This window comes from Lepidothrix coronata, unplaced genomic scaffold (genome assembly GCF_001604755.1).
Source record: "Lepidothrix coronata isolate B3197 unplaced genomic scaffold, Lepidothrix_coronata-1.0 Scaffold75, whole genome shotgun sequence".
In the NCBI taxonomy this organism is placed as follows: domain Eukaryota; kingdom Metazoa; phylum Chordata; class Aves; order Passeriformes; family Pipridae; genus Lepidothrix; species Lepidothrix coronata.
Genome location: NW_016690255.1, coordinates 1,003,099 through 1,017,594, shown reverse-complemented (window position 1 = coordinate 1,017,594; position 14,496 = coordinate 1,003,099). Strand labels below are relative to the sequence as shown.

The 14,496-nt window shown below is 36.7% G+C and overlaps 1 protein-coding gene across 10 annotated transcripts in view; it reads right to left on the bottom strand.

The window, feature by feature from the left end:
• Window positions 1-3,203: 3,203 nt before the first annotated feature.
• The window catches only part of FBXO15 (F-box protein 15), a 38,505-nt gene continuing 27,212 nt past the window's right edge, over window positions 3,204-14,496 (bottom strand). For all 10 annotated transcript variants that reach the window (XM_017819484.1, XM_017819477.1, XM_017819485.1 and 7 more), the window contains exons 8-10: window positions 13,609-13,754; window positions 7,998-8,122; window positions 3,204-4,672 (exon numbers count right to left, since the gene is read on the bottom strand). In XM_017819484.1, the coding sequence (XP_017674973.1) occupies window positions 4,403-4,672; window positions 7,998-8,122; window positions 13,609-13,754 (541 nt within the window). In that variant the 3' untranslated portion in view covers window positions 3,204-4,402. The remainder of the gene's footprint in view (window positions 4,673-7,997; window positions 8,123-13,608; window positions 13,755-14,496) is intronic.

Here is a 14,496-nt window from a genome sequence, read left to right as displayed (position 1 = left end):
CGAGCAAGCTTGGACAGTGGCAGTGAGGGTGTCAGGGGGCCGAGCAAGCTTGGACAGTGGCAGTGAGGGTCTCAGAACGTAGGTTTGTTTAGAGTGACCTTCTCTTAGATGGATTGCCTCACAGGGCTGACGAGCTCCATCTGCCCGGGGAGCTGGGAATCGAACCTGGGTCGCAGCGGTGAGAGTCCTGCACCCTAACCACTAGACCACTAGAGGCCCCACCTTTTCATATTAATGTCCCTACAACTCACTACACACAAGCAGAGATTAAAACCCATAGCTTGTTCTCATTTTAACTTCTTGAAACACTGTTTTATCTGTGCAGTTTCTAATACAGTTATGTCTGAGCTCAGATTCAGTTATCACAACTTAATTAGACAACGTGTATCAGCTGAGCTGTACTAATATGTCAGAAAGGTAGAAGAGCAAATGCTGTTACCTAAATCTCCTTCTAATTGTTTGAATAAGTTGGAACATCTCATAAATACAAAGCAGGCTATCACATGACTGTTGCTGGACAGTAACTCATTAAAACATATTGAAGATATAAAACTTGATCACTTGTCTAGATTCTTAATCTATCAATCCATTTCAGCTCACGATATCCTTATACTATACATATATTTTTGTTAAGTACTCTATCACTAGTATCAAATAGCTACATAGCTGAATAAAAAAAAGAAAAAAATAAAAAAGGAAGCCAATCCTTGTCTCAAAAAGCAAGCACGAGATAATGAGACCAGTTTCAACCAAATCAAGACCACACCTAAATATCTAATGGATGAATGCAAATCAAAACATACCTTCTAAATAGACAGAGAGAGACCAGACAGGGGAAAAAAAATCTGTGATGAGGCTATAAACCATACAACTGCTTACTGTATTAAACTCCACATATAAAAAGCACACTGGAACAGAAATGTACTATGAAAGCAAATGTTCTGTAATAGAGGTGGTTCTCTAACAGAAATCGCAAAAAGAAAAGAAAAACCAAAACAACTGAAAGGCCAGTTTGAAGAAAAATACTGTGATTACTCGCCTACACTACAAAGACTTCGGAAATATATAGCTGCTATTAGCTCCCCACTAAAGTAAGCCAACTGCAGTAAAGAGCAGTGATTCCAGAGTGGCAGTGTTAAAGACAATTGTTCACATAACATAAACTAACACAGTTCCAGCTTATTATCAATGGAAGATCACATTAAGTGTCCAAGAATATTAATCAATTGCTCATTTACAACCTTCTCCCTTTAGAAATACCTCTTTAAAAAAATAAAAATAAAGAACACAGAATATGGAAGCATTTAGGTACACAGCAGACGTCTGGCAAAACGAAGATAAGTGGCAGGATTAACATTTACATGCAGTTCTATTAGAAAGACAACTTCTCCACTGCTGGAATAGTCTCATAAAAGCCCTTTCATTAAATCACTCTTTCATACTGATTCCTTTTCAATGCAATTTAAGCTCATTATTTTAAATGAACACTATTATATTTGCAATAAAATAAACATAAGTTCTGTTTTTATGCTTGCCTACCAGGTAAATCACCCTTTAAAAATATTACAGTTCTATCTGTTGCAGACTGCTTAAACATACACATTTAGAAGTTGTTAGAGGCTGCTCTCCTTTTAACTGGATGAGTTGCTACCTGAAGCACACAAATACAAGTAAAACCTTTCATATTTTTTCCCACTTAGAAGTGCTTATACTTCCTTTCACTGAGGCATTAAAGGAAAAATGTGCTGTAAGGCTTAGTGTCACAATCAGTTGTGTATTTTGATGATCAGATTTCAACTGGTGCCTCCACTTTTCCTGTTCGTCTTAATAATTGTCTTTTATACATAAGAATCTTCTATTGCAGAATGGGGCATGCAACTCATCTTACTGCCTTTTGCAATAGGTATATAAAAGGGGACTTAGAAGATTAGATGAAGATATTATCAAAACGTAGCTCTTTGGAACAGATACCTTCTTTCATGAAATGGGCCACTGCAGTTACCTAATGTAATCCCTTTTCTTTGTGGAGGTTTAGTGTATCTCCTTTCTTATACAAAGAAACGAAGATGCTGAAGAAATGCCAGTTTGAGTGAAGGCACACAAAGCTTTCCAGATTTGATCATACAGGTGGTCATTACCGAGTTTATTTCTGTGTGCAATTAAAAGCAACTGTCAGCTGAAATCAAAGGAGTGTTCGCGTGGCATAAATACTAAAGCAGGTTTAGGTCCATCTAAGGCCTATCTCAAGACATAAATAGGGATTATTAACCTTCATATCTTCAGAAAACACATGATTACGGTCCTTTCCTTCAGCAAAGATGTGTGAAAACAGCTCTGCAACAGTTAGGTCCATTTTTTAAGGTCTTGGAACAGTTTGCTTGGGTTTGCTGCATACACATGTTGTTTATGAACAGCACAAGTTAGCAATAGTCAGGAAACTCTGCTATGCCTTGTATCACTTTTTAGGTTGACAGTGCTGCTAAAGATTTACCCTCTTCCTCATCAATTCAGTTAGTAAACTTTCAGGCTACTAAAGTGGCATATTAGGGATAGGGACAGTATTACTCTCCTGTTTCATTTCCAGCAGTGGCACCAAAATTTTCTATAAAACATTCAACTGTATAAAACCATCAATGCCTTAGAAACAGCAATTGCTTATTAAAAGGAAGTACTTTAATTTTTAAAAAATCCAAATCCACAAACACTGGAAATGCAACAAAAATTCAGCTAGAATGAGCAGTGATAGATCTTTTACCATTTTATGGCTGCTGAGTGCCCACTGACTTTGGTAGCTTTACAGCAAGTCAGAGAACATACCTGCACATCTCAAAGGATCAGTGCAGCCAGAAAAATTGTACATCTTTGTTTACAGGCTTAGCAGTGAGGCCAACGACTGAGAGGGCTCTGGGACTGCGCTTCCATTTCCTTGTAAAAGGTGGTACCTCAAAGTCTAACTTCAGCCAAAAAAAAAAGCTTGACTGGTCACTTATCTGTTCAGATGAATTTCAGTGTCTGTTGTTCTGGCATTCATCATGTCCAGTATATTTGTTAAAACATTTATATCACTTCAAGGGATCACAGTCACCATCAGCAGTCAGTAAGAAAGGACACGAAATGCAGCTGATCCTGCTTGTTAGATTGGCTAATGACCAAACACAGAAACATTTCCACTTCTTCTTCAGACAAGATTATACAAGGCGAACTAGAGCTGTATCAGCCTCAGCTTTATTATCTTGGAAAGTTACATTAAGAAACACCTTTATGGCAGTGGTATATATCTCCTGCTGTCTCTGCAGCACAGAACACAAGTACTTACGTATTAACATTGCTTGCACAAACCAATTAATGTATGTAAGCAAATAAAGAAAAGAGCGACTTTAAGGAAATCACTGCCATAACAAAAATCACAGTGGTCAACAATATAATTGTTCATTTTTCTTAACAGAATTCTGTGAAACTGAATTTGCTGTGGTTTGTAACACAAGAGGTAATGACAGTGGAATTCCAATATCACATAATTTTTTTTTTAATACAGCAAGTAAAAAATTTGGTCCTAAAGTTACTCCAAGGAACTATAAAGATCAGGCAGACACATTCAATTTTTATATGTATTGTTAAACAAACAGTATCAGATATGCATTGTTTCCAAAAGAACTGAATGTTACATACATTCAGTACGAGCAGATGAGCTGATAATTGGGATCCAGCCAAAGGCAAATACGTGAGGCAAGTACCTGGGCTCAAATCAGACATAAGGTTAGAAGATGGGAAAAGAGAACAAACAGGAATTTAAAGAAATCACAGAATGTCATCATAGATATTACAAGTGATTTTCCTGACAAATGTCTTGACTGCCATATTGTTCAGATCTGTGACTTCCTGTCTACCTTTTCAGTCCTTTACTAGAATACATTTAAGTATTTTCGGGGGGGGGGGAGAAGAAATATTTCTGCATTTAACAAAACCTGTCATTTAGCAATAACACTTCAACAAACCTGAAGGCAACAAAACACATGCTGTTTTATTACTATGCATAAAAGTCAATGTTCTCAAAAACTGCAGTTTACATCACATAAGGCATCTTCAAAGTATGGTTCTCAAAAGAAGCAGTTTTTAACCACAGCAACAAGTGTCTATAAGTATTCATAAAAATAATTTCAATATACTCAGTATCAGAAACAGATTAACCATGTGATGTTCAACAGAGCAGAAAAACTATCATTTATATCAATAGGTCTCTTTGATCTCTCCAATACCAATTAAACAAATTATGCAATTGCACTTTTTAGTGAAAAACTTGCAGGAACAGTCTTGCTCATTGGTATCAACGAGCATCAAAGGTTTAGTGTGTTTTTTGGTTTGGTTTGGTTTTTAAAGCAAGGAAATTAGTGACCCAATCAAGTCAGTAATTTGTTCCATACCAATTATTTACCTTTTCGGTGCTTACATAAAGCACCAAGTTGACTATAATATACTGCCTGGTTTCTTCCAGCCATACCAACTTAACACAAACTTTACCCTCTGAATCTGCATAGTTTGTGGTATAGATATGACCCATGTAATCATAAAGGCCAGATGTCTTGGAAGACAGTTCCATGCAGACTGGGGCACTGAAACACCAGAAGGGCTCTCCAATTTCATCAAAAAGAGTAAGATTCATCATGTAGCAGTCCTACAAACACAAGCAGAAGAGATTATTTCTCCATGCCATGGCACAGTAAGTAGATCTGTCCCTAATTTTAGAAGTATCAAGGGTTCAGAGAGTAATTTTTTGTATGAAAGCTAAAAATTCAAAATATAATTGACAGTGCTTCACTGATTACTGCAAAGCAACAAACACTTATTTAGAGGTTTCCTACAGAAATCAAGATTGCAATGTACAGACATCACAAGCTGTGCTACAGAAGGTAGCACTGCCAACCCAAATTAGACATTATTTCTAGAACAGTTTTAAGCCTTTAACATCTGTGTTTCTCAATTATTAGTAACCTTACCATGCAAACAAATGACAGTCCTTCCAATATGAGAAAGCAACTTAAGTAAAAAATCAAGTTTAGAACTTGTGTGAATGCACCAATGTTTGCAGAGATACTCAGAGACCATACCCAGGAAGTGTACAGACACTATTACCCTTAACATGTCAGCTGTAAAAGGAAGCTTTACAGCACTTTTTGAATGGCTCCAAGCTTCGGTTCCCAAAAAGGTAATACTAATATACCTTTCTACCCTTCAAATAATTCCTCCTTTTACGAATTCTTGAAAATGTTTCTTTACAACATTACACAATTACATCATTTTATAATGCTAATGTCAGGAAGCCAATTCTTCAGCACTTGCAAACTGATAGTTTCACATGTCCCTTAAAAGCACAGGAGTTGCGTGTCATTGTTAGTATCAGCTGTTACTTATTCTCATGAGTTCTAAATCACTAAATTAATCAAATTATCTTAATTATGTAGTATATATGCATTACTTCCAGGAGTAATGCTCCAAAAGTATAAACAAACCAACATCACATATGCCACGCCAAGAAAAAAATAACTTGGAATGCTTTATTTCTCCGCACTACATAGTTGTGTTTCTGTTGCTTTACGACTGCTTTCACTATTACTTTACTTCAATCAAACAACAGAGAGCAGATGGCACAAATGCAAGGCAATACAATACATACCATTTTCCTAAGCTTTTTACTGTAGACTATGCTCAAAATACAAAATTCAAATCAAACCTAATGATGATGTAATAAACTTCCATGAGCTATAAAATCAGTTGAAACAAGAAAAAAATTACTATTTTCTGGTCTGACAACTGGCATATACAAAAGGCCAATTATGAAAAGTAAAGCAGGGTGGTGTTGAGTGTTGGGATGTTTGGGTTCTTCCCACATATTTCTGTCCTGATTCCAGTCAGGATAGGGTTAATTTCTGCAATAGCCAGGAGGGGGCATGGCTAGGACCCTGAGGTTATTCTCTACCACCTCACACCATTTCCAGGAAGGAGGAAGGGCACACTTCCAGGTCAGGGCAGCTCAGCACAGTTGGGTCAGGTTCCACGGTGAGCATTTCCATGGGAATCACTTGACTCTCTCTTGTACACTATTGTTATTAATACTGTTGCTATTACTGTTCATTTTCTTATCTCATTGCTGTTTCCAGTAAATTGTTCTTATCTCAACCCGTGTCATTTAGCTTTTGTGACTCTAGTTCTCCTCTCCAGCCACTGCAAGGGAGGGGTAGGAGGACAGGGGAGGGATAAGGGGGGTGTGGTTTGAAGTGTTTGCAGTGGGAACACTAAATTTGAGAATACTATTCCTAAATCATGACAATTTCTAACTATCTGTACTTCAGCAATTAATTTTTTATAAAAAATACCCAGAAGTGCAAAAAAAAAAAAAACTTTTGGGTTTTTTTTGTTTTCTTTAGAGCACTGAGCAAAATTCAAATAAATTCAAAGTAGTGGCACATCCTGCTTCTGTGGCTGTTGTTATTTGGCCTCCACATGTTTTAACAATTTTAGAGATTCGTGTTAAAAACCACACTGAATTCTACCCACAGCTTTACGCTGACATGTTCAATCTCTCACCACAAAATGAGGAGTTTAAAAAAAATCTTGTATTCTTTATTTTTTCCTAGAAAAAAATATTCAGTATAACTTATGCTGTAACCACACAGGACAGAGACTAAAACTAAAAAACTAAAAACTACAGCCATAGCTCTCTGTTTCCTCTGACAGTTAACTTCCCAAATTCTTTTGTGCTACTCATGAAAAAAAAAAAATTCTGCCAAGCAGCTGTTAATCCCATAGAACAGTTTGGGTTGGAGGACACCTTTAAGAATCACCTAGTTCCACCTCTACTGCTATGGGCAGGGACATCTTCCACTAGACCAGGTAGCTCCCAGACCCATCCAGCCTTGAACTCTTACAGGGATGGGGCATCCACAGCTTCTCTGGGCAATCTGATCCTGTGCCTCACCACCCTCAGTGTAAAAAAAACCAAAAAGTCTTTCTGATGTCCAATGTAAATCTAAGCTCTTTCAGTTTAAAAACATTGTCCCTTGTTCTGTCATTACAGGCCTTGGTAAAAAAGTCTCCCTCAACTATGTTATCAAACAATATTCCACTCCACATTTATGCAGGATTAACAGAAACAACAGTTTTATTAATTTTTAGGTTTTTTCAAAACAAGTGCCAAAATCAAAACCAAGTGTTGAACTAGATAATTTTTCAGTAGTGCTTACATTACATTTATCAGAATTTTTGTAACGTCTGAAATATTCATGCAGTTGAAGTAATAAGTGCCTTCAAAAATAAGTGCCTTCACCACTACTGCAAAAACTAAAGAACTATTCTCAAACTTTCTTTGAAATAATGCTCTTAGGAATTTTATCCAATAGAATGAGTGAGCATTCCTCTAAAATAAAAAGAGTTAAACTAGCTGACCAATGCACACGACTCGAGCTAGGTGCTGACTGTGTGAATGTGGACTGTAACTTTCTGCATGTGTCCATTGGCATTTTAACATTCTCCAGCATTTCCTAACTTCCACTGCATATATGTACTAGCACAGAACTGCATAGTATTTCCCCAGGGGTTCAAGGCTTATTGCTTGCAAAAAAAACTCCAAACAAACAAAAAAAAAATAAATCACCAAACCAACCAAACAAACCCACAAAAAGTACATCTGCATTACAGTTTTTCTGTCCAGCATTTCCAAGCAGGGCTGGTCAGTCACAGCACCTTGCTGAGTGGAAACCACTGGAGTCATTACATATACACAGTGGTTCTATCATGCAACCTAGACTACAGGACAGAAAGGATAAAACTGTTTTTTTTTCAAAATTTACATATTTTTTTGCAATATCTGAATGGAGGTCTTTTTCTAGTTAAAGATACCTTCTACAAACAAAAACATTGTTTTAAAAATTAGCATACTTAGGATACACAAACTTAGTTCCATTTTGAGATAAGTGTTTCCAGAAACAAAAAATATTTCTGACCTTTACATTGCCTTTAAACACATCTGTTTCCCAGGATAAGCCAAGTGTCCCAATAAGAGGCAAGTGCTTCCTATTATCCTTTAAGCTTACAACTGTGAGCCTCAAGTATCCATTTGCAATGTCACCTGAAAATACAAACAATATATAACATTAGACCAGAACAAATCAAATACACTGTAAATGTTCTCTTATTTTCTCTCCATGTCTTTATTTTCTTCTCACTCACCAATAAGGAACCCTGACATACTTCAACAGCTAGACAGAGCACATTATAGAGAAATTAAGCTGCAGTTCAGGGCTTCAATTCTGTGATCCACAGTAGAAGCAGCAGCTAAATGGTCTTTTGTATTTTTTAGTATAAAAATATGAATGGCACCTAAAGAACTTACACAAGGATGCAACATTTCATTTTCAAGCCACCAGTGCCTCAATCACTGCCCACTCCCCAAAAGTAAAGCTCAACACATAACACATGAAACAAATTATGATACCTTCCCTGCCCTTTTTTTAAGATTATTTAAATCTCTCAACTCTGACTGGTAACTCAAATAACACAATGCAACAGGGTATAAGAATAACTATCAATCCTCCTTGGAAAGGATATTGCATCATTTAAATTGACATGCAGTATGCTTTGATTTAAATCAAGTTTTTAAATTATGGATTTGTTCATTTTTTTAAACAGCTTTCCAAAGGCTCACTTTCTTTTTTTCTTTGACAGAATTATTATGATTAATGACTTTTTTTATTACTACATATAGCCATATTTCTTTGGTATCTCTTCCTCTCTTTTCAGAAGAGATCGACTGTTTTTAATTATTCTTTTTCCCTTGTTATCAGAGAAGGAAAGTTAACCAGACAGTCCAACAGTTTAATTATAACTTGAGGTACATCATAACGAACGTGATCTCTGACTACAAAAAAAGTAAAAATAAAAGCGTCACATCATGACACAAGCACATTTCATAGTAGGACATCCCTTAAACAAGTCTCCTTGAACAAGAGAGACTCCCTTAAAAGAGCAAACAAAAGCACTAGAAACTTCAATATAAAGAAAGGAAGTAAGTGTCTAGCACTTGCAGGAGATACAGAAAGGGAGAGAAGGAATTCCCAGGAATATACTGCTTGTTCGGGATCCAGTAGCAGGCCCTGGATGTTATGATAATAGCTGAAGGGGCTTGAAGGGCCTAGAGAAAGTGATGAAAGCGAAAAAAGAGAAACGTTTTGCCTGTGATTCTCCTTCAATCAAGCCCAAGTAACAGCACAAGGCTGCAGACAGAAGAAGCAACATCAGAAAGGCTGACTGTGAGTTAAACAGCTGTAGCCTGTGTGTAGTGGCAGCAAAACCTTTGCTTGGTGGCTGCTTTAAGCAGACAGCTGGAGGCAGTGACGGAGAAAGCCCACAGACTACCAGAGAAGCCAGAAACTCCTCTGTATTGGTGCCGTGGGGCAGAGCAACTCCCGAGAGATGCCTGCCACAAACCAATGCTGGAAAGGCATCACTCACAAGTGGGGAGTTCAAAGAATAATTACTCTGGGGAGAAAGTAGCCCAGCATGACAGAGGACAAAAGCTGCAGGTTTTCAGGTATAGACACTATCAGGAATAGGAGCGTGAATATAGTAAAACCAACATGACTTTGTCCAGGAGATATTTTGTATGGTTGAAAGAATATGTAATGCTCCAGACAGCGACACCCACTGTCCTTGCAGTGAAGTCTCCAAGAACTCAGTGAGAAAAACGTAAGCAGAATTCATTTCCAGGATCTAGCTCAAAGTGCAAAAAAGATATTAAGTTGATACCTACCCAAATGGTTCAATTCCAAACCGCAATAAATCAAATCCGATTACTTGATTTCATTCGAGGTAAAAATATTTTAAATAAACAGTTTACTGAGTGAACACTAAAAGTTCACATTTAAAATTGAGCTTTTATACAAGAGTCTTGAAAACATCGGTCAACAAGCATTTTTTCAAAGTTATCTGCAATTCTGATTTGAATGGAAACAGCTATTTCTCTTATTCAAAACAAATTAAAAATTGAATGTAATAAAAGCAGGTTGTAAAAAGCATACTGCTAATAAATTCACAAAGCCTAGGACATCACTACTATACCATGGCATTAATACAGCATTGCTAGATGGGTCACCTGGTTAAGGTTATAAACCTCCTACTGCAGTTACTTCTGAATTTTAGCCGGAACAGAAATAGGTAGCAGATAAGGAATCTGAAGGCTAATTAGTCATGGATTAGTTAATCCAATCTTTATATATATTTTTTTAAATATAAAAGCTCCATTGCAATCCTCATAACCAGAAAAAAGGAAAAGTCTGCCTAGAAATGAGCAAGAAGCTGAAGGCTAAGTACTAAAATCTCCTCTTCCTCACCCCAGTCAGAAGAGAAAAAAAAATTAAGGGGCAGAACAAGCTATGTTAAACATATCGAGAGAAACACAGAAGCAGCAAACTGGACAGGGCTTTCTTCAGCCTGATCTATACTTTGTTTCATTGCCCCCTTGTAATACCTACAGTCCAGAGTTTATGCAAGACATATATAGCAGCAAAGCAGCAGAATAAGTAATAGGGAACAAAAATGTTCAGATAAAGGTAATACCAATAAAAAGAACATGTATCGTAGACAAACCACAGGGGAAAGAAACAAACAGCCAAATAGTTCCAAGGCACTTATTTTATCTAAAAGCCAAGGAAGTTTGTTTTGCTAACCAAGCCTTCAGTGCAAATTGTAATATGATTGGCATTTTCAGAGGAAAGGCTGTGCTTAACACTACTTCTGGTGCCAACAACCAGCCTTACCACACTGCAGTGGTCATTTAAACTGGCAAATCAATCTCCAAGGTCAAGCAAAACATTTCAAATACATGATATGAAATTTTACAAACAAATCTTAACAGCTCTCTAAACAAACAAAAATCACCCCTTATATTTTGCAAGCACAACACATCAATTTACATCAACAAGAAATAACATTGAAAAGCCAAAGCTTAAACTACCATGTGGCTACAAAGCTTTTCTTAAAGGTTGAAAACCTAGAGAAACACATTTCAAGAATGTTTACTAAGAAGCTAGATTCATGGCCCATCGTATGAAAAGCCTGTCATAGCTTCCTGAAAACAAGGGAAGTTTTCTACATATTTTCAATTCAATTTTAAAGTATTTAGCATATTCACTCTACAGTATCTGTTAAAAAGACCATATTACCAATGCTGTTTACATGAAAGGGAGCATAAAATAAAATGCTAAAACCTAACCAAAACAAAGTGACAAAACAGCTAGTTACTGCAATGCAAGTATTAATAACAGAAAAAAAAATCTGAAGCCATATATACTCCATCTGCTTGGTTTAATGAAGTGTGATATAACTTTTTATATTTAATAGTAAGAATTCTGAAAAAAGAACTGAAAATAGAGCAGAAAAATGAAGCACAACATTAATAAGCACTAACAAAAAGCAGACAAAAATAAAACTAAACTCAAACATATAAATAAGTTATTTTGCAGAATACAAATGGGTATTCTCTGGTAACCTAGGAACGCACAGATTCCTAATGGAAACCAATAAAAAGAAAAATACTGGTATAATACCTGACAACTGTGTCTCATGTTGTGGAAACTGCCATTGGCATGTCACATCCATAACTGAAAATAAATCTGGAGCAGGTAGAGAATTTTAAGAAATAGCAAGACTTCTCAGTTTGCCTGAGACCTCTATATGCTTCAGAGTCCACCCAGAGAATGGGACAAAGGGTATTATTAGAATGGAGCCTACAAACAAAGCACAAATCCTCAAATACAACCAGCTTGGACTAATCTACACTGACAGCCACATTCAGAAACACCACGTTTACTAGAAAGAACAAAATTAACAACAAATCACAATGAAAATATGTGAAAGCAGACAGCCCTAAGCTGCCTCACAACATTTTCGTAGAAAGTCAAATTATTGTAATTATTGTGCAAGCACGGGGAAGGGACTAGATGACAAATGAGCTTTTTGTCTGCAGAACCACGGCTTCAGATGTCCGATGTCCTATAAGACCAGATTCTAGTGGCTGTCACACTTCTGAAGGTCACAAAACCAAAACAATTCAGAAAACACTAGTGATCATAAAACAGATTCTGTAACATGCAAAGTGAGATGGCGTCACAACTGTAGGTCAGAGACATTTGCTACCATTTGCATAAACATCAGCATAATCTTTCAAGGAAGTAGATTCTAAGCAGCAAAAAAGCGAAGTGTGCCACAATACTGCTTCTTTTTGTGCAACTGTATTGCTAGGAGCATAAAATTTTAATTTGAGAAAACAAAATATGATATTTGCCTCAAAAATTAAAACCAGAAACCAAAACACAAACCCCAACTACCTGGCCAATTTAGAAAACAATTTTCTTTTGAGGGTATAAAGAGGACTCCTGTATTGCACAACACTTCAGGTAAGATTTCTTGCTATATGGATAGACTTTCACTGAAGTTTTAGCCTTTAGAAGTATTCCTTTTTTTCAAGCTTGCAGCTTTGATGGAATTTGAAAACATACATATTTCAGATTCAAGGACTACAACACTCCACACTGTGCACAAGGTTGAAATCTAAATGATAGGTTTTGGAGTGACCAAATACAAAAGGAAAAAAAAAACCAAAACCGAATCACAGGAAATTTGTCGTAACCCTGTAAATGCACTGGAGCCTGACAACATCGCCCTCTACTGTCTGCAAAACAAGCATTTTCTGAAATCTACAGGAGGCTCAGTAGTGCCGTTATCACAAAAAATACTGGGGAGCAATAATTAACTTACAGTAGTTAATTTTAATTGCTCTATTTTAATATTTTAATCTGTATCTGCTGACAGAAAGACAGCCGTGTAGCTGTAGGAAGGACTGTGCTGAAGTTCAGTCAAAGGAGAAATCGCCCATATATGTGCAAAACCATAGTACAATTATGAAGTTGAGCTGTACAAAAACAACACAAATGGCCCATTGTGTCTTATGAAAGGAAATGCTGAAAACCAAAAGAAGCAGCAAAGTTAAAAACAATCACTAAAATTGCTTACTACACAATGAAAGAATGTGAGAGAAATCTGAACAACCTTAAACTGACTGAGATTAAAAACCTGTAAGTATTAAGAGTTCACAGTAACTTCTACAAACATATTTAAATATTTAATCTGTCAATGCACCTAAAGTATATTTGAGCAGAATTCTACAGAAATAGGCCTCCAAAATGTATGAGGACAAACTGTCTCTCCTTTATAGCATCTGAGATGAAGGAACATCAACCTGCACCAAAAGCTGCGCCACTGCATTATTAACACAGCACTGAACCAAACGAAAACACCCTGACAATCTGCAGAACTTGTGTCTCAGGCCTGACACCATGTCAGCCTAACAGCAGGCAGAGTTCACACAGAGCAGGCTTACTTATAATGCCACACAACACCCCATGCAGATATAAAGAAATGACAAAACGAATGGAAAGACAGCTTGCTCTTAAAAATCCATTTCAGTTTCTGCCCTTAAAACAGAGACACTGGATACAAGAGGGAAAGACATAACAGGGATTATTTTAAAACCAGACATTACTGTTTTGTCAACTATACCTTTTCTGCAGAAGAGGTTCCTGAATGTTCCACGCAGGTAGGTACAGCTTCTACCATGCATTTCCAGATGCAGACTGTAGTCATGTAGTCCATATTCTGGGTCAATATCATCCAATACAGGTTTATTAGGTGGAGGGGCATATTGACTTTAAAAAATAATAATAATGTGATTAAGCAGGGGGAAATGACTTAATAAAAAGCGATATAATACGCAGCACTACACTTAGACTATCATCTTTAGAGAGTTCTGAAATCAAACATCTCTAGTTTATCACACTTCTTTTAAGCTACCTTCTACAGTACATAATACTTCTAATCAGCTGTTCAGCAAAGGCAGAAAATAATGGCAGTCAGCTTTAAAAGGTGCATCTGTTAAACTCCAAAATGTGGACGTGTTGCTAGTCCACTAACTAGAGACTTCTCTGAAATAGCAATTACTGGAATAATTTTGTCTGTGCCTAACCAGAAGAAAAACTACTGCACACAAATGACCTGAAGAGACCAAATGCCGGAGGCAACTGAGCACCTTCTACTTAGGATTCTATTTGGTACTACGGGAGATGGTGTTAAATCTTACCTTCTGTGCTAAAGAGAGCCACATTAAGTTATAGTGGGCACATAAGACTACCAGTAGATACAACAGTATCTGAATAGAAAGCTGAGGGGAAAATAAATTCCACAAATATTGTAGTAAAGCTAACAAACTCCATCCTTTTAAACAGTTTACAGTGTATAAACAGGTATTGTATTTTATTATATGGTGCAATACACACATATATACAAATACCTCATTAGAAATTCAGCTAATTTCCCAATAGGACTGAAAGGTAAATGCAGGCACCTTACCAGTTTATCAGAATTTTTTCTCCCCTCTTACACAGCTAAAGA